We start from the raw sequence: 21236 nt of genomic DNA, 5'->3' as shown, positions 1-21236 counted from the left end.
AAATTTCTTACCCCCTGCCAACCCATAATCCTGCCCCAGATCTCCGTAAGTGCCCCTCCCACTACAACCATGACTGCCCCTTCCCTCCAGCCCTCACAGCTCCACTAATACAATCCTGACGTTGCAGTGAGCATGGGGGCTAAGCCTGCACTCACAGGCCCTGACCTCTTTGGGCTGCCACGTGAGAGGACAAGATTGTGAGCAGAGGCTTTCTTTCCTTGCTCACTGTAGTGCGAGGACTGTGTCACTAGAGCAGACGTCGGGGGAAGGAGACCTGGCATCAGCACTCAATTAGTGCCTAGGTCTGGCATCATTGCTCACTAGACTTTCTCCCCCCTGGCATCCCCCTGGCATCCCCTGCAACAGCCCCAGTTCCACAGCCCAGTCAGGTGCCCCCCAGGGAACAAGAGAGAGCCTGACCAAGTCTTGTCCCACCCAGAGCTGAATCCCTAAACGGCACCAGCAGACCTTGGTACAGGTGTCCAGGAGGAAGGTGATACTTGCCCGTTACAGAAGGGTGAATCTCTTCAGTCGTCTCTGATTCAGGAGGATCCACGAAGGACAGATCTTCCTCTTGTTTAACGTTTAGTGAGAACACAGACGTTACAATCGGAAGGCCTGCGATGAGAAATCAAATGAGGACCTGCTAATATTAGATCAGGAAATGGATGTAAAGTCTCCAAACGTTTGATGTTAATCATCCATCCCCTGTGATCTGAAAATGCAAAGCCCTTTGTATCCAGAACACTTACTTACCAATACTGGGGTCAGTCAGGTTCTCTTTTCTCTCCCACTCACAGTGTGGAGTGAAATATTTCTCATCTTCCTTTTTAATTTTGAATATCGCATCAGGATTAAGAATTGAATAACCTGTCAATAAAAAACAGCAAAAGTTACATTTCAGATTTGTATTTGTACAACCACTGGGGGGGTTTCATGCATTTCCTATTCTGATGAAGGTGGGGGTGATTGCGTCACTGGGTGTGCATTTGCCTGACAAAGCTTGCCAAGCAGAGAAAGTTGATAAAGACTAAACCTTAGAGGATTTCTGGTACAATCATTTCTACTCATCAGCCTCCTATATGAAAGGCACTGCAGGCGCCAATCATCTCTGCAAGCCTGTGCCCTCCTGGAGAGAACGAATCCCAGCTTCTAAAAATCATCCGAGAAGGAAAACCCAATGCACCTGGGATACAAAGAGGGAGGAAAGGGGAGATTTGACCCAAGACATCCGGTGAACACTTGGAGGGTTTACAGGTTCTGCTGCACTGATATCTGGGTTAGAGAAGTGAGCTGGCCTGTGAATCAGGGAAGCCAGGGTTCAAATCCCAACCATGCTCCCAAGTCACTTCAGCATCCATTGCCTCAGCTACAAACTTACAGGGTCCTTTACAAAGCCACAATATTTTATCATCACAGAGGGGCAAAATATCACAGGGTGGTCATTCTGCGATAATTTGCTCCTCCTTGACAAGGTATAGCAGTGGTATCGCCACGTTCTTTTCTTTTATTGTGGAAAAAGTCTGTGATAAAAAAAGAACACAGCCGGGGCTTCCTAATTGCATGGGGTCACCTAAATGAATCCACCACCACCACCACCCCCCAAAAGTGTTGCAAAAGCTCCTGGGGGGTCCTGCTAGACTCACTGCCTGCCCCAGGGCTGCCTTGTGAAGCGGCCATGCAAAAAAAAAAAAAATTGTTAAAAAATAGAATGTAAACTGAGCGATGACAATCCACCTCTCTCCAAACCCCTTCCCATTAAATCAACTGCCCCTCTCCAGGGTCAGCAGGGATAAAGCAAAACCCCACGGCTAAATACACAGACCTCCTTCAAATAAGAGAAAGTAACGGGGCTGACATTTTTCCAAGTCAGTCTTGTTATTTTATTTGCATAAAATTTAACATGGCTAAGCTGCTTTGCATGCATTATATAAATTGTATGCATGATTCAAAGGAGCTCATTTCCATAGGGAGTGGATTCTGGCTAAAATATCATGCAATATCACATTATCACGCGATAAACAACATTTAATATGCATTAAACACTGTTTTTCCGCACAATATTGCCTTATTGTGACCTAGTAAACCTAACTTTTGTAAGCTCTCTGGGAATGGGGAATACCTGAATGTACAGCAAGTTTACTTACAATAAATGGTGTTTTCTGTAAATAGCAGGCTGAATTAGCCGTGCCATGTGGGCGATGAATGGACTCATCTCTCTTGCTTGTAGAGCTTTTAGTTCTACTGAGCATGTGTGGGAGTTTCCATAAGGGCACTGCCTCGTGAGCCTCAGTCTATATATAAGAGTTAATTTTAGCTAGGTTGTCCACTCTCCAGGGAGGCAGGTAGGTAAGTTATCCTGCTATCTATCGAAAAAAATACCATTTTCGGCCAGCAAACTTGTTTTTTTTTAATTGAAAACAGGCTGAATTAACCATGACATGTGGGGAGTCCCAAGCGGAGGGTTGCAGCCGAGCATTTAATGGTAAGTATCCCGGACTCCACTGTTGAGATTAAGCTAGTTTGAGAACAGATTACTTAAAACCGCTTTTCCGAATTTACTGTTAGTCCTTGAGTGACGGTCCATATAACAGTGATACATAAAGGTGCGAACTGAAGATGAAGTTGCAGCTTTGCAGATGTCTTCGTGAGGCACTTCTAGGAGATGAGCAATAGGAAGAAGCAATAGCTCTCACGTGATGAGCTTTCACAGAGTCTGTGATTTGCACGCCTGCTGCAGAGTAGCAGTGCTGAATGTATTCCGCTATCCAGTTGGACAATGAATATATGACAATCGCTATTCTAAATCTGTTACAGTCATAGGAAACAATGAGCTATGGTGGAATTCTTTCCTTTTTCATGGTATGGAATACAGACTTGTTGGACGTTTTTGAAAATTTGTTGAATTTGTTGGTGTTTTTACGATATTTTGTGCTTGGGTACAGGTCAGTACTGAGGAACTGCAGGTGGCACAAGTGATTATGTAGCAGTGTCAGTAAAACGTTCTCTGTCTCCATCTGTTGGCAGGAATGCAAAACCCAGGAGTCTGGACTGATCTGTGGAACTCTACATATGTAGGCTCTTCTCACCTTCAAATGCATGTGGTGGTGGAAAGAAGGCAGGTGATATGATGAATTGATTGATATGGAAAGCCAAGACCATTTTAGGAAGAAACTTTGGGTTAGTGCGGCGTACCACTCTATTGTTGAAGAATTGCATCTATAGTGGATAATGAATGAGAGTTTAGAGTTTGCTGACTCTTGTAGCCGAAGTCACTGCTACAAGAAAAACTACTTTACATTTCAAAAACTGCAGAGAAGCCATCTCTAAAGGTTTAAAAGGTGGCTTCATAAACATAGAAAAGGACAACATTATACTCCAACAGGACTGGAGACTTTTGGCACCAGAGGTTTCAAATGCTATAAACTTTCATAAATCTTGACCCCAGTGGATGAGTAGAGATGGGTTTACTGTCTACTATAACATGGTAAGTTGCTATTGTGATGAGATATATTCTTACAGAGGATATCTGTAAGCGGGGAGTAGCTGGCTTGTTACGGCGGTTACTACCCCAAACCAAATGTGCCTGATACTTCACTTTCGATGCACATCCAGCATGGCTCTCTGCTTCAACAGCATGGGAGAAGACTTATACGTCACGCATATCCAGCATAGCTCCCTGCTTCAACGGCAGGGGAGAAGAAAAACAACCAATAAGGGCTAATAACATAGTCTGGGTAAAACAAATAAGCATGGGTGCAGCTTGCTTATTGCGGCGGCTACTACCCCTAACGAATCAAGCTAGATATTTCACTTGGATGCAGCTCCATCACTGCTCTCTACATTAAAGGTGGGGGTGGAAGGGAAATAGAACCAAGAGCTAAGAGAAACAGATAAGTATGAGAGAAAATATGTGTGAAGCTTGCTGGGCAGACTAGATGGGCCATTTGGTCTTCTTCTGCCGTCATTTCTATGTTTCTATGTTTCTATATCGTGAGGCCTGAGATAGAAAGAAAGAGCAAGGACATCAGCAAATGCTTGGGCTCACAAGAAAATGGATTCAAAGCTTTCTGATGACACCACATTGAATTTATCTTCCATTTAAAGGCATGGTTTTTCCTAATTGAGGGCTTCCTAGCAGAAACCATTCGGTCTTCAATGTCTCTGTATTATGTTTGGCGGACCTCCGGCCCACCCTGCGGCCTGCCATTCCTACCTGCTAGTCGGGCCCGGTTGCGTGGCCTCCCGACACCACGCCTCCCCTGATTCTGGTGGGCTTGGTGCGGTGTCCTCTTCTGAGTGCAGCAGGAAGCTGCGCCGCACTGCTCCAGCCTCTCTCTCCCCGGCGTGGCAGGATGCTATCAGGGCATCAGGCCCGGGACTGCCTTCCAGCCAGCCGTTCCTTCCGCCTCCCTAGGTGCGCGTGCGGTCATCTCCCCCACTTTTAAAGGGCCAATGGCAGGAATGGCCAGGCGGTGCCCTCCGATGACATGACAGGCTAGTGCCTATTTAAGGCCACTCCACATGTTCTTCCAGTGCCTTGGCAATAGGTCATCTCGCCTAGAGATGAGCATTGCCCTGCGTGCCTGTTCCTGGTTCTCGATCCTGAGGGTATTCCTGTCTTTGACTCCTGGTTCCCTGCAGTCTGGTTCCTGTCTTCCTGATCAGTCCTTCTGTTGTCTGTCTTCAGCGTCTCGTCTTCTCCGCCTCTCCTCATTCCTCGCCTCTTGGATTGGACTGCTGGTTCTTGACCTCAGGCCAGCTCCTGGCTTCTTTTTGGATTCACCTTCTGGCTTGACCTAGGCTTGGACCCTGATGCTGCTTGACTTCCACTTGCCCTGACCACTGCCTGAACCACGACTCCTCCTGATCGCTGCCCGCCTAGACCTCTGCTCGAATCTAACTCCACTTGCTCTTCCTGTACTGGCCTGTCGCACCCGCATCTCATTGGATCTCCACCAACCCAAAGGCCTGTGCCTAAGTGGAGCCAGCCCCAGCTCCCGAGGGCTCAAATTAAGGGGAATGAGGGCTGGTATTGGTGAAGCTCCGGCTGGGCCTCTGCTCCAGTCCACTCTGCCTAATGACAGTGGGGGCTTACAGGACTCCTCCCTGCAGGTTGCGCCAACTCACCCTCGGTAAGGGTCCACGCTCTCAACATTCTGGAAAGAGAGAAACTGGTGATTAAGGAGCATTCAACATCCCAGCCATCTGGTTGAGGGATGGAAGGTTCAAATGAAATTGCATTCCTTCAACTTGTTTTTACCAAAGCAGGGTCCATCCCCAGATGTATGGAGGAACTGCTGGAAAGTTGTATGAGAAACGCAAAGCATATCTGTCTGGACCATGCCGGAGTTACGAGGCTCAAGTGAGTGCAGTCTTGCAGCAGCGTTTGCATTGTTTTCACAATCGGTGGTATCAGCAGAAAAACATACATGAGACAGGTTCCCCAATCGAGTAGGAAAGCTCCCTGAGCTAACCTGAGACTGAGGGTAGAAATGAGCAAAATTTGTCAAGTTTTCTGTTTTGCTCTGGGGTGAACAGATCAGCTGAAGGCAGAATCCATAAACTGAATAGGTTTTTGGCTGCTGATTGTTGCAGAGACCATTTGGGTGGACGAAACACTCTACTGCGGGTTGGAGATCCCTGGAAGATAGATGGCAATGTAAAGAAATTCCTGGTTGCCCACTGCCAAATCCTGAATGCGTCCTGGCAGAGAGTCCATGACCCTGTACCTCCTTTTTGTTGACATAAAATATGGCAACCTGATTGTTGGTTTGAATTAATAAGTTCTTCCCTTGAAGATGTGCGATCATCATCAGACAGCATCTGATTGCTCTTAGTTCCAGCAGATTGATCTGAAAATGGCTTTTCTTGAGAGACTAAGTGCCCTGGGTCCGATAGGCTGGCTTTGGCAGGATATTCAGCAGCACAGCTGCACCACTGAATACACTCTACTATCTTAACGTTAGTTGGAAATAATGTATCCTGCCCTATGGCATGATTGGAGTTAGCTGGATAAATTATCTTCCTAATAATAACCCCACTCCAGAATACCCCTATGTTATCCAGCTAAACTTTTAGCCACAAAAGTGGCAGAAATAGTCAAAAGTCGGCATGTAGCCAGATAACGTGTTGGACTTAAACATGGCTTCGAGAGCCAGGCCCTTCATTTCAGGTGCCCCTGGCACCTGGGATTTTTCCAGGCCTGATTAAATGGCAGCAGCCATCCTGCAATGCTTCTAGGGGTGGCAGATGAAAGAAGAGGCAGATTTACCCCGTGACATGAGGATGCCGTGAATCTCCTTGATGACCTTCCTGTACAGCTCCTTCTGCCTTTCTCCCAGAGTGTCCCACTCCACTTCCAAGAAATAGGCAGCCACGTCGCTGAATGTGATGGATGCCTGGAAAAACAAATAGGACACCCTCAGCTCCTCTCCCTCCAGGTTCATTATATTGTGTGTGCAATAAACTGTGGTATGATATTCCACCTCTCCCCAAGATGGACTCAAGGCGGATTACAATCAAAGTTAAACTGAACTACAGTTAAAGTGACATTAGTCTCAAGGTAGATTGCAGTCAAAATAAACTCACATTTAGAGTTACAGTAAGCTTTCAATTTTCAATCAGAATAAAGAAATGTGGACATGAAGGTAGGGCATCTGTACAAATGAGGTAGATTGGGATCAATTCTCGGTTGTAGCAATGCAAAGTGTTAAAGCGGTGAGGCAGATTGAGAGTAATCATCTAGGTACTGGAAGACATACAGCAGCTAATCAAGGACAGAATAGGTAGGAGGAGAGCAAGAAGAAAGGGAATGGTGCAGGGGTAAAGATGCATTGCCAGTGGGTAAGGGATGAGGTTCAGATGAAGTAAGAATCCTGAGTACAAAGCTTAGTGATGTCTGAAGTTGTGCTCTCTGAGAAAAGGCTCCGTAATCAGGTTATATAGAAGGGAAGGACTCTGCTGAGCCCTTGGTCAGTGAGATCAGCTCTCTAGCAGATTTTAGCATGCAGGGAACTCTGTTCTCTTAAATCTCCGGTATTTTGTACAGATTGTATCCAGAAGCACACTGGAAATCTTAGGTGCTGGCTGATTCAGCAGTTGGATGAAGGAGGAGGTAGCAGCACATGAGGGCCAGAGGTATTGACCTGTGCGGGTTGGATGAAGGAGTAGGAAACAGCAGCAGTAGGTGAACAGGTGGGATGGAGAGAGGCTGGTGGGTTGGTGTCTGAAGGTAGGAAAATGGAGAGTGCAGTGTCGGGCCTGGGGAGGAAGGGAGTGAGCGTGGTATGTGTGGGCAGTGTGTGAGAGAGAGTGCCTGTGCACATATGAGAGCGTGTTCATGTGTGCAGGGCTGACTCCAGATGGTGGGGAGTCCCAGGGCAAATTAGCTGAACTAGAGCCTCACTATGCAAGGTTGAAGAGTGAGAGGAAGCCTCCCCTTACCTGGGTCACCTCGCTGCCTGCCAAAGTTATGACAGAGCAGTCACATTGATTTGCCTTCACCCCCAAGACAGCCCTGCTCCCCAATCTCACCCCTCAGTTCACACGTTCCCTTCCTTCCCCCACCTCTATTTCTTGAATCCCAACTATCTCTTGTCACTCAGTCCCTGCATCCCCAGCTTGAAATCTGCATATCTGGAAACTCTCCGGATTTGGCCCGGAGACACCGGAATTCTAAAGCCATTGCCGGGTCTCCGGGCCAACACCAGAAATAGGAAAATTTGGTTTTATCTGCTAATTTTCATTCCTGTAGTTCCACAGATCAGTCCAGACTCCTGGGTTTTGCATTCCTGCCAACAGATGGAGACAGAGAAAGTTTTACTGACACTGCTACATAATCACTTGTGCCACCTGCAGTTCCTCAATACTGGCCTGTACCCAAGCACAAAATATCGTAAAAACACCAACAAATTCAACAAATTTACAAAACCTTCCAACAAGTCTGTATTCCATACCATGAAAATCTCTATCCCCTACCAATAAACCTCAGCTGAGTGGACAACTCTCCACATCTAGAGATTGGGCGAGTTATGAACTGATCTGTGGTACTACAGGAACCAAAATTAGCAGGTAAGAACCAATTTTCCTTTCCCTGTACGTACCCAGATCAATCCAGACTCCTGGGATATACCAAAGTTCCCTATTTAGGGTGAGTCCTAGAGAGACCTGCTCACAAAACAATCTCGCCAAATGACCGGGACTCCAGATCCCCCACATCTAAACAATAGCGTCTTGCAAAACTATGCAGTGATTTCCAAGTCTCTGCTCTGCAAATTTCCTACGGCGAAACCAGCTGATCCTCTGACCACGAGGCCTCCTGAGATCATGTAAAATGAGCTCTCAAACCCTCAGGAACCGAACGCCCTTTTGTTATGCACGCGGATCCAATGGCCTCCTTAAGCCACCTTGCAATAGTAGCCTTGGAAGCCTGAGAACCTTTCTTGGAACCATTCCACAAAACAAAGATGATCCGACCCCCTAAATTCATTCATTACCTTGAGATACTTGAGCACTGCGATCATCCAAAAGCTTAAGCTCCCTCTCATGAGGTGCAGAAGAGTCCTTCTCAGGAAAAGCCGGAAGTTCCACTGATTGAGTCACATGAAACGCTGATCCCACATAAGAACATAAGAACATAAGAAAATGCCATACTGGGTCAGACCAAGGGTCCATCAAGCCCAGCATCCTGTTTCCAACAGTGGCCAATCCAGGCCATAAGAACCTGGCAAGTACCCAAAAACTAAGTCTATTCCATGTAACCATTGCTAATGGCAGTGGCTATTCTCTAAGTGAACTTAATAGCAGGTAATGGACTTCTCCTCCAAGAACTTATCCAATCCTTTTTTAAACACAGCTATACTAACTGCACGAACCACATTCTCTGGCAACAAATTCCAGAGTTTAATTGTGCGTTGAGTAAAAAAGAACTTTCTCCGATTAGTTTTAAATGTGCCCCATGCTAACTTCATGGAGTGTCCCCTAGTCCTTCTACTATCCGAAAGAGTAAATAACCGATTCACATCTACCCGTTCTAGACCTCTCATGATTTTAAACACCTCTATCATATCCCCCCTCAGTCGTCTCTTCTCCAAGCTGAAAAGTCCTAACCTCTTTAGTCTTTCCTCATAGGGGAGTTGTTCCATTCCCCTTATCATTTTGGTAGCCCTTCTCTGTACCTTCTCCATCGCAATTATATCTTTTTTGAGATGCGGCGACCAGAATTGTACACAGTATTCAAGGTGCGGTCTCACCATGGAGCGATACAGAGGCATTATGACATTTTCCGTTTTATTCATCATTCCTTTTCTAATAATTCCCAACATTCTGTTTGCTTTTTTGACTGCCGCAGCACACTGAACCGACGATTTCAATGTGTTATCCACTATGACACCTAGATCTCTTTCTTGGGTTGTAGCACCTAATATGGAACCCAACATCGTGTAATTATAGCATGGGTTATTTTTCCCTATATGCATCACCTTGCACTTATCCACATTAAATTTCATCTGCCATTTGGATGCCCAATTTTCCAGTCTCACAAGGTCTTCCTGCAATTTATCACAATCTGCTTGTGATTTAACTACTCTGCACAATTTTGTGTCATCTGCAAATTTGATTATCTCACTCGTCGTATTTCTTTCCAGATCATTTATAAATATATTGAACAGTAAGGGTCCCAACACAGAACCCTGAGGTACTCCACTGTCCACTCCCTTCCACTGAGAAAATTGCCCATTTAATCCTACTCTCTGTTTCCTGTCTTTTAGCCAGTTTGCAATCCACGAAAGGACATCGCCACCTATCCCATGACTTTTTACTTTTCCTAGAAGCCTCTCATGAGGAACTTTGTCAAACGCCTTCTGTCAATAAAATGAGAATACTGTCCACAAGGACACCCCTGAGTCCGATATCTGCAGAAATGGATCACGGCAAGACAAAGCCTGCAACTCAGAGATTCTTTTAGCTATAAAATGGTCACCAGAAAAATGAGCTTCAGGGTCAAATCTTTAAGCGTCACTCTCTGAAGAGGTTCAAAAAGTGCCTCACACAAACCTCTGAGACTGAGATTTCAGGACGGTCAAACTCTCCTAACCGGTGGATGAAAATTCTTAGCCCCCCGAAGAAACTGGACTACTTCAGGATGAAAGGACAGAGAGCAACTATGTACTTTACCTCTTAGGCAAGCCAGAGCAGCCACCTGGACCCTAAGAGAATTGAAAGTCAAACATGTGACCAAACTCTCCTGAAGAAAAGTCAAGATCTGAGACACCAAAGATCAAAATGCTCATAAACCGTTAGTGATATACCAGGATTCAAAAACTTTCCAGAACCTTACATAGGAAAGGAAAGTAGACATCCGCTAGCCTGAAGGTGTGTAGCAATAACCGCTTCTGGGTACCCCCTGCATCTCAATCGCTGCCTCTCCTGGATCATAAGCCAAACTGCTAGAAAAAAGTGAGCAGCCTGTTCTGAAAATATTGGCCCCTGCTGAAGAAGACCCGGCAGATGGACAAGGCATAACAGACCGTCCACGGCTAAGTAGACCAGATCTGCAAACCACGGCCGACGTGGCTACTCTGGGGCTACCAACACTACCTTACTCAGATGTCTCTCTATCCGACGCAACACCTTGCCTACTAGAGGCCAAGGAGGAAACATGTAAAGCAGAAGTTCCCAAGGTCAAGGCAGCACCAGAGCGTTGACTCCCTCGGCCCCGTGCTCTCTTCTCTGACTAAAAAACTGAGCCGCCTTTGCATTGAGACAAATCGCCATTAGATCCACACAGGGGCAGCCCCACCTCCTGTGGATGAGCTGCATCGCTGTCTCGGACAGTACCCACTTTCCCGGATCTAATAACCTGAGACTTAGAAAATCCGCTTGGATGTTTTCCACTTCTGCGATGTGCAACGCTCCTATCCGTTCCAGATGACACTCCACCCAGAGAATCAATTCTTGAGCCTCCTTAGCCACTGCCTGACTCTTGGTTTCCCCCTGCCAATTGATGTAGGTCACGGTCTTCACATTGTCCAACAGGATCCTCACCTACTGACCTTTGACTAATGGCATTAAGACAAGTAACGCTAAACGCATTGCTCTGGTCTTTAACCAATTGATAGACCAAGAAGACTCCATCGCCGACTAGCAGCCTTGAATGGACTGCTGCTGACACACCGCACTCCAACCAGACTGGCATCGGTAGTAAGAACCACCCACTCCGGGACCTCCAACTCCACACCCCAAGTCATATTGGAACTCAGAAGCCACCATGACAGATTATCCCTGCCAACACCCTTGAGCGGCAAAGGAAGGTGAAACTCCTCCGAGAGCGGATTCTAACGAGACAAAGAGCTCACTGCATGGGCCTTATATGAGCAAATGCCCACAGCACTAATTCCATGGTTGAAGCCATCGAGCCCAGAACCTGCAAATAATCCTAGACTCTGGGCATCAACAACCCCTACAACCAATGAACTTGTCCCTACAGCTTCAGAACCCGCTCCTCCATTAGAAACACCTTGCCCCCGAGAGTGTCGAACCAGGCTCCCAGATACTCTAGGGACTACGAGGAAACCAAGTGATTCTTTGCTTACCCAGCTGAGTGACTCGAGAGTGTGGATCACATTCCGAACCAATTGACAACAAAGGTCCTCTGACTTTGCCCTGACAAGCCAGTCGTCTAGATAGGGGTGCACCAGAAATCCTTCTTGCCGCAAGCCACCGCTACCACCACCATCACTTGGTGAAAGTGCATGGCACCATGGATAACCCAAGGGAAGACCTGAAAACTTAAAATACTAACCCAGAACCATGAATTGCAGAAACTCGCTGATGACCTGGTGAATGGGTTTGTTGCAGATATGCCTCCATCAATTCAAAGAAGCCAGGAACTTGCTCTTGTGGAATGCCGCTATCACCGACCTTAGGGTTTCCATCCGGAAACGTGGCACCTTGAGCACCGCATTTACCCTTTTCAATCCAGGATCAGATGAAAAGTCTATTCCTTCTTTGGAATGATGAAGTAAATGGAATACCTTCCTAAGCCTCGTTCTTCCCACGGAACCGGAATTACTGCTCCTAGCTTCCACAACCAGTCAGTGTCTCCCAAACCACCAGTTGCTTGTCTAGGGTCTGCAAGGGGAAACCAGAAACAAATCCCAGATAGGCTGAGAAATTCTATTGTGTAGCCGTCTCTTACTACACTGAGGACCACTGATCTCGGAAATTTTGGCCCATTTCCCGTAAAACCGTGCCAAGTGATCTACCACAGGATTGATGGCTGCACTACCACTTGCGGTGTCCCAGAAGGGTTCAGCCTCCCGAAAGGACTGTCCCCAAGACTGGCCTGGAACAAAATTGCCTCTGCAGACCTGCTGCTCCTCTTGCTAGGCTAGAACCTCTAGTATTTTGAAAATGGGAACGAGTCTGAAAAAAACGTTGCCCTTAGGCTTCTCCTCAGGCAACTTGGGCACCTATTTTCACCCAAATTCTTCTATCAATTTCCTCCAGGTCCTCTCCAAACAAGAGCCATCCTTTAAAAGGCAGAGACCCCAGCTGAGTCTTGGACAACACATCCGCTGACCATTACACAACCACAATAGCCTCCTTGCCAACACGGCCAACACCATAACCCTAGAGGAGGTCCTCACAGAGCATCAACAACATAAGCCACAGCCGCCTCTAAACACTCAGCCTTAAACGCTTCCTCTCCAGCTTTTGCTTTTGCATCCTGAAGCTGCTACATCCAATGCAGACATACCCGCTGCATAAAACTGGAACAAATGGCTGCCCGTAAACTCAAAGCTGACACCTCAAAAATTCTCTTGAACTGCACCTCCAGCTTCCGATCCTGAAGATCCTTCAATGCTGCGGACCCGCCACCGGAATAGTTGTCTTCTTGGTAATGGCCAAAACCACCCCATCCACCTTAGGAAAGGAAAGCAGATCCAACGTCTGCTCAGGCAAAGGATAAAGCTTCGCCATAGCCTACTCTAGCCTTAAACTGGCTTTGGGAGTCCCCCATTCTCCGATCCATCAGCTTCTTCACAGATTTATGATAAGGAAAGACTTTCGCTGGGCCCCACAGCCCATCCAGGACTGGATCAGCTCCTTCTAGATCAGAGTCCTCCTGAGGGAACTTGACCCCGAGCTCCTCTAAAATCTGAGAAATCAACGACCCAAGTTCCTCCTTACGAAAAGTCGAACCACCTTAGGGTCATCCCCCTTAGTAACTGGGATCTCTTCCGGATCATCCCCGGATTTGCCCCAACCACATCCAGATCCACTGAAAAGTCATGTGCCAGAGGCCCCTCTGGAACTTCCACAGCTTCAACTGAGCCCTCTGAACTATCAGCTGAGGACCCCCCCCCCCCAAGACGGAACCGGACTCAACAAGCGCTGGACCACCGCAGGCCCGCTTCCTTTGGATCGGCACACATTTGGGACCCAAATCCAGACACTCGGAAGGCTCTTCCCCGGAGCCTGAACAAGCCGGAAAAAGCCTCGGAGGGAAATCCCCCTCCCCCTCTGCCAGCATGACCCGAGTCACATGAGCTTTCAAAATGTCTGCTGTTCCCACACCGAGGGGAAACAGATCCTCTAGCCAGCGCAAAGTCTGTGGCACTGAAGGAATCGAAACGGGCGACAGCCTCCTTCTTTTCGTGGCCCTTAAAGCATCTGACGGTCCCTCACCACTAGCGGAACAAGAAGCGCACAACCCAATGCGATTAAGGTGCGGCAAGCTGAGCCACGCGTGAAGCTCACCTCGGCCCCAAAGAAGCCCCCGCTGCTGAGAATCGCAGCATTGCACTCCCCAGCCGCCAAAGTAAACAGACAGGAAGTCAGCCAAAGACAAAAACATAGGATTCCTACCTGTCTCTTTTTCTCTTTTTGTTTTTGTTTTTTTAAACTTTATTCACAGTCTGGAACACAGAGCTGTCCATAGAATTAAAAGGAGATAGCCCAAAAGAAAAAAAAAAAACCAGCTATCCTGAGCCTGCAGCCACTTCAACAGCCTCGTGAAGGGGAGGGATCTGGATCACCAGATTTACACCCCACGGAAGCACAGATCAAGCATACACAAAGATCACTGACACCCAGCTCGTCCACCTCAACCAACAGGGATTTTTCCCTCCAGGACCCACCAGCCTTTGGGAGGAAGGCTCGTCATTTTTAAACAAAAAAACATTTGGTCTCCTGACTACAGAACTTCAGGTTTTGCACCATCTGCCATCTGCTAGGGAAAGAGAACACTGAGGAACTGCAGGTGGCACAAGTGATTATGCAGCAGTGTCAGTAAAACTCTCTCTGTCGCCATCTGCTGGGGAAAGAGAATACTGAGGAACTGCATGTGGCACAAGTGAAAACTTGATTAATAGCCGTTAATGGACTTCTCTTCCAAGAACTTATCCAAACCTTTTTTGAACCCAGCTACAATAACTGCACTAACCACATCCTCTGGCAACAAATTCCAGAGCTTTATTGTGCGTTGAGTGAAAAAGAATTTTCTACGATTAGTCTTAAATGTGCTACTTGCTAACGTCATAGAATGCCCCCTAGTCCTTCTGTTATTCGAAAGTGTAAATAACCGAGTCACATCTACTCGTTCAAGACCTCTCATGATCTTAAAGACCTCTATAATATCCCCCCTCAGCCGTCTCTTCTCCAAGCTGAACAGCCCTAACCTCTTTAGTCTTTCCTCATAGGGGAGCTGTTCCATCCCCTTTATCATTTTGGTTGCCCTTCTCTGTACCTTCTCCATCGCAACTATATCTTTTTGAGATGCGGCGGCCAGAACTGTACACAGTATTCAAGGTGTGGTCTCACCATGGAGCGATATAGAGGCATTATGACATTTTCCGTTTTATTAACCATTCCCTTCCTAATAATTCCTAACATTCTGTTTGCTTTTTTGACTGCTGCAGCACACTGAGCTGACGATTTTAAAGTATTATCCACTATGATGCCTAGATCTTTTTCCTGGTGGTAGCTCCTAATATGGAACCTAACATCGTGTAACTACAGCAAGGGTTATTTTTCCCTATATGCAAAACCTTGCACTTGTCCACATTCAATTCATCTCTGCCATTTGGATGCCCAATCTTCCAGTCTTGCAAGGTCCTCCTGTAATGTCCGCTTGTGATTTAACTACTCTGAATAATTTTGTATCATCCGCAAATTTGATAACCTCACTCGTCGTATTCCTTTCCAGATCATTTATATGTATATTGAAAAGCACCGGTTCAAGTACAGATCCCTGAGGCACTCCACCGTTTACCCTTTTCCACTGAGAAAATTGACCATTTAATCCTACTGTCTGTTTCCTGTCTTTTAACCAGTTTGTAATCCACGACAGGACATCGCCTCCTATCCCATGACTTTTTAGTTTTCGTAGAAGCCTCTCATGAGGGACTTTGTCAAACGCCTTCTGAAAATCCAAATACACTACGTCTGCCGGTTCACCTTTATCCACATGTTTATTAACCCCTTCAAAAAAATGAAGCAGATTTGTTAGGCAAGACTTCCCTTGGGTAAATCCGTGTTGACTGCGTTCCATTAAATCATGTCTTTCTATATGCTCTACGATTTGATCTTGAGAATAGTTTCCACTATTTTTCCCGGCACTGAAGTTAGGCTCACTGGTCTATAGTTACCCGGATCACCCCTGGAGCCTTTTTTAAATATTGGGGTTACATTGGACATCCTCCAGTCTTCAGGTACAATGGATAATTTTAATGATAGGTTACAAATTTTAACTAATAGATCAGAAATTTCATTTTTAGTTCCTTCAGTACCCAAGGATGCATACCATCCGGTCCAGGTGATTTGCTACGCTTTAGTTTGTCAATCTGGCCTACTACATCTTTCAGGTTCACAGTGTCAGTAAAACTCTCTCTGTCACCATCTGCTGGCAGGGTTGGAAAACCCCAAATTCTGGGCTGATCTGGGGATGTATAGGGAATCTCTGATGCGCCATCTTGATCGCTATATGTAGATACGCATCCGTGAAATCAGGAGATGCCAAGAACTCTCCTTTGCATACCACTGCTATGACTGACCTCAGGGCCTCCATGCGGAACCGAGGAACCTTGAGAGCCGCATTTATCTTTTTAAGGTTCAAAATCAGGCAAAATATTTCCTCCTTTTTTGGGACCATGAAATAGATGGAAAACTCCCTGTTTTTTGCTCTTCGTAAGGAACTGGAACAATAGCCCCCAGATGCCGCAAACGATCCACCATCTGATGAACCAGCTTCAGGCTTGGCGGGAGGAGCACAAGAGGAAGCAATAAACGCATCTCGTATCGGACCTGCAAATTCTAACATGTAACCATATTTTATCACACTTAAGACCCATTGGTCTGTGGTAATTCTGGCTCACTCTTTGTAGAAGGAGTGCCAAGCGCCCTCCGATGGCTGGAACGGAAGAATGGACCATCCTCGCTCATTGCAAGGACTTTGCAACTCCTGCACTTGCCCAGAGTTGTCTCGGGATGGCTTCCATCCACCCCGAAAGGTCTATTCCTTGACCTGACGTCTGCCTGCGGCTTGCCTCTGGACCATGGAAGGACCTTTAGTGTTTCACAAAACCTCCTTTGACCCAAGCAGGCAAGAATCGCCTACTCTGTGGCCTGCCCTCTGGCAACTTATGGCCCTTGCTCTCTCCCAGTTGTTTCATCTTCTGCTCCAAGTCCTCTCCGAACGGACTTAAACGGCAGAGCCCCCAGCTAAATATCCACCGACCCGTTGCGCAACCATAATAGCCTTTTGGTCGACATCGCCAACATAATCCGGGAAGAAGTCCTGATAGAAGGCATCAGCTCTGTATGCCACGGCCGCTTAAAACGCTCCGCTTGCTACACCACAGGTACTGGCACTGCTTGCTTCTGCAGTTGCTGAACCCAGGGCAGACAAGCTAAAACTGTTACAAATCGTGGCTCGTATGCCCAGGGCCAAGACCTCAAAAATCCGCACAAGATGGAGCTCCAATTTGCCATCTTGTACATCTTGCAGAGCAGCAGACCCAGCTACTGGAATAGTGGAGATAGAGAGAATGAGTGAATGTGTGTGAGCAGGAGAAAAAGAGGAGCGAATGTGTGTGTGGAAGCGAGAAAGAAGTGAGTGAGCATGTGTGACAGTATATGTGTGAGAATGAGTGTCAGTGAGCGTGTATGTGAAGGAGTGTGAGAGTACACGTGAGTATTAGTGTGTGCATATAAGAGGTTTTGTGCATGCTACCTGCACCAGCAGCAGACACCCCTTCCCCCACCTCTGCTAATCCATGAGGATCTCAGTGTGACTATAAATCAAAAAGTTCCTATCTATGGAAATTTCCTCTTTCTGCTTCCCAACGGCTTCTCTCTCCCCCCCCCCCCCCTTTCTCAAATCCCTCTCCCCTCTGCAGCCGGCCAGCAGGAAAAGTGGGGCTGTCAGTTCCATTGCTTCTAACCTGCTCTTGCTGCTGCTGCCTCCTCTCCTTCCCATGTGAACAGATCAGCTGTTTGACCCGTAGTGGAGAGAGAGAGAGAAATTAGCCGTCGGCGGGAATGTGCTAGAAGCACAGTACCGCCCCTCAGCCTCGTGGCTCCAGTGGTGCATGGCCAAGCAGCTACTCTTCACCTTGCAGGGCTACACCAAAGGGTGGGGAAGCGTCAGCCGGCGACTCCAAGCTTCAAGGAAGGGGAGGTGACACATTAACTGGGAGGGGGCGGGCGGGTTACTATGGAAAGTGACCGTTGCCCCGATTTGCCCTCCTCCTTAGCGACAGCCCTGCAGGTTTGTTATACATGTGACACAATTTGGTGGGACAGAGAGATCTCTGCACCCTGCTAATCTCTGCTGATCGCAGGGTGACCAGAGGGAAGGATGGGAGAGCTGCACAGGGAAAAGATTTCCTTTAAGTGCTGGTGGCCTGTACGCAAGAGGACAGCGAAGAATTTCTCACCTGATCAGAAACCAGGGCAGACATTTATATCCGGTTTTCTCTCCGAATTCTACAGCTGCAGAGAAGGATTCAGGCTTGGAGATTTCCTTGTTCCAGGTCAGGGGATCGGATAAAGTCCTTCCTGTCTCCTGCTGCAGATCCGGAGCTGCGGCTCAGAGAGATTTTCCAGTCCCGGGAAGCGGAACGCTTCTGCTTTTTTTTGGAGTCCCTTCTGCTCCTTACAGCCCTGCAGTCCGATCCCAGAGGAGGAGAAAGCACAAAGCGTTCCCGAAGCTCCTCGCAGAGTCCTCGCCGCTTCCTTTTCAAGTGCATGCTGGGTAGATGGAGCCCCCCTTCTTAAGATGGATCTGGGGAGATAGCAGGGGGCTGGAGGGTGTCTGAGACAGGAGGTACAAGTCAGGCATCCAGATTAGTCCTGTTTCATCTTTTCTACAAACTTGTCATTTTTACAGGGTTTTTGGTTTTTGTTTTGTTTTGTTTTTTTTTGGGGGGGGGGGGGCATGGAATCATTAAAAATAGCAAATCTGTGCCTGCAGTGGGGAATACGGTTGCCAACTGCCCAAAGGAAAAAAAAAAGGGGAATTGGACTGAAATGACAGCCCCCATCTTTTACAGTCTGGGGTACTGATATGCAGACATTAGGGGAAAGTGGTGAACTTCTTCTACAGCCAAGTTTAGGCAGCACTGTCTGAATTATCAAGAAGGCTGCTCACCCCATTATGTTGCTAGCAGTAATTTTATTATGGATTTGACAGTGCTTGGTTTTGATTAATATTACTACCCTTAACATAAGACTTGGGGGGTAACCTGCACAGAGCGGCAGTTACTAATAGAAGAATCTTGCTGGGCGACTGGATGGACCATTTTGTCTTTTGTCTTTTTCTACTGTCATTATTATGTTACTATATATATTTTTTGTGGACTTGTACAGTGTCAGGAATTCGTGCAGGAGCCAGGCTTTCAGTGTCCGGTCAGCATTTCTGACGGGACATTAAAAGTCGTGTTTCTGCAGCACTTCCTGTTTATAGATGGGTGTGGGGACTCATAAAGATGTCAGAGTAGATAGAAACGTGTTTCAATAGTACCCAGATCAGTCCAGATTTCTGGGGATTTGCACCCTGCCAGCAGATGGAGACAAAGAAAGTTTCAGTAACACTATACATATCCCAGTGTGCCACTTGCAATCCCTCAGTATTTCTGTTTCCAACAGATGGTAGATGGTGCAAACCTGCAATCTGGAGTGAAAACACACAAAAAAGAAAGAAGGAAAGAAAAGCTGATGAAGATTTCTTAATCCTCCCAGGGGATTGTCAGGCTCTGGTGGGGCCATCCCCCCTGGTTTTAAGGTGGACGAGCAGAGGGTTGGTGACCCTTTGTAGCTCGGTCCGGAGGTCCATGGGGAGGACATCTGGTAGTTCCAGATCCCTCAGCCTGTGGTAGACAGCGTGGTAACCTACTGGCAACTCTGCACATAGAGCCCAGAGGAGCAGGGAACTACGTATTGGTTTTCTGTGCTGCTTGGAAGAGAAGGACTTTTATTTTTGGCTTGTGCTATTGCCGCGGTGGTGTGCAGTTGCTCGGGTGTGCAGGGTTGGTGTCTGATGGATCATCCCGCAACAAGAAACGCAGGTTAGGTCTCCCGAGGCTCACAGCAGACCACGCAGCCAGGGTAATAGCACACAGGAGTGCATGCTGCGACTGTGGGAGCTTGAGTTCTCGTCTGAATAAACAAGGCTTGTGTGTTCAGGGTGCGTTTCGGGGAGAAGGTTTGTCAGCTGCCCCCTCCCCCCCCTCTTGGACTAAGGCTGTTTCTTCAGCAGAGTTCCTCTCGCAGTGCAGGAATGGCGGGTATTTTGATTTCCGTCTGAATCGTGAAGGCTCCAGAGGAGGTAACTGTTCCCTGGAATGGGACTTGGATGATTCTCAGACCTTTTCACTTAAGTTTGTTCTCCTCGTGCACAAAGCCTTTTTGGCCAAGAAAGTTTCCAGGGGGTCTTTTTTTTCCTGGTTTCGGTCCACGGGGGAATCACTGACCGCAGAATTGACCCAGTCCTCTCAAGAGGCAGTGAGCTGCCGAAGTTCGGGGTGCTTTGGGTTTTTCCTTGCAGGCTGGTGGTCCTCACAAGGTCTTCCTGCAATTTATCACAATCTGCTTGTGATTTAACTACTCTGAACAATTGTGTGTCATCTGCAAATTTGATAACCTCTCTCCTGAGTGAATAGTGAAATGTAGTAATGATCTATCGGAATTAAATTGACTTGGGTTCCCCCAAAACTCTCCCCCCCTCAGTCCCCCCCCCTCCCCGTCCAAAATGTACATCCTCTAATGCTCTTTTCCAGTGAGAGTGTGAGACCCCCAATGCTTGGATGCCCTCCCTCAACAATTTAGGCAAGTTTAACAAGGGAATTAAGGCCCAGGATTCCCTGCCCGAATGTCAGCAGGTCCCGGGTGCCCATTGTTCTAGAAAAAGAAACCCTTCAAGGAGGTGAAAGAACTTGGCCCCCTTGACAGCCAAAGTAGCTCTGAAAGAAATCCTCTGGATGAACAGTCCAACAGTTGGACAGAAACAAAATAAAGGAATGTCGTCTGTTGTCTCCGGCACAACAGCGAGTTGTGCATGTGCAGACAGTTGCGATACAGCCGGCAAATACAAAACAGCTGCCGCTTGCCCATGGCCCGCACTCACAGTCATACATCACTACGGTTCAGGTGCGAGTTGTCATACAGTAAATAATCTTGAAGATGCTCCGCAAATAGAACACGACGCTAGGCTCCTGCGAGTATACCGCAAGTCTCCCCGAATTCATGTTGTGGTAGTGCTGCCATTTTGTTCAGGCAGCGATTGTAAAAACGCTTTGGCGTCCCGCTCAGATTCACACTACTTGATTCCCTGGTTGGTCCAAATTTTTAACTTGGCTGGGTAAATCAGCACAAAGCACATCTGCCACTTGGCCAGATCAGTGCAAATCGGCCCAAAAGCCATGTGTTTGGTGGACACCTGCACAGAGAAATCTTGGAAAATCATAATCTGGCGACCGTGGTATGAAATCTCTTTGTGTTTGCGATACTCTTGTAGTATGTGGGTCTTATGCACAAAATTGAAGATTTTCGCCCTCACTATGCGCGGACAGGCCGGTTTTGTGCTTGCTGCACCCCCTTGGTGCACTTGCTCAATATGCAGAAGATCTTTCAGGTCCGACAGGCCTAGTTCGGCAGGCAGCCATTGCTCCAGAATATCTTGAAGTTTCCCATTGGAAATCTGATCCTCAAAGCCCAGGAACTGCAAGTTAGAA

At 47.3% G+C, this 21236-nt stretch overlaps 1 protein-coding gene across 1 annotated transcript in view; it reads right to left on the bottom strand.

Moving 5' to 3' along the window:
* Positions 1 to 18154, bottom strand: part of LOC115083198 (zinc finger protein 585A-like) — a 56174-nt gene extending 38020 nt beyond the window's left edge. Inside the window, exons 1-4 of the mRNA XM_029587004.1 lie at positions 17943 to 18154; positions 6275 to 6401; positions 757 to 870; positions 469 to 618 (exon numbers count right to left, since the gene is read on the bottom strand). Of these exons, the coding sequence (XP_029442864.1) occupies positions 469 to 618; positions 757 to 870; positions 6275 to 6401; positions 17943 to 17966 (415 nt within the window). The 5' untranslated portion in view covers positions 17967 to 18154. The remainder of the gene's footprint in view (positions 1 to 468; positions 619 to 756; positions 871 to 6274; positions 6402 to 17942) is intronic.
* Between the last annotated feature and the right edge of the window lie 3082 nt (positions 18155 to 21236).

Source organism: Rhinatrema bivittatum, chromosome 2 (assembly GCF_901001135.1).
Source record: "Rhinatrema bivittatum chromosome 2, aRhiBiv1.1, whole genome shotgun sequence".
Lineage (NCBI taxonomy): Eukaryota > Metazoa > Chordata > Amphibia > Gymnophiona > Rhinatrematidae > Rhinatrema > Rhinatrema bivittatum.
Note: the sequence above shows the minus strand (reverse complement) of the source record. Positions and strands in the feature narration are given on the sequence as shown.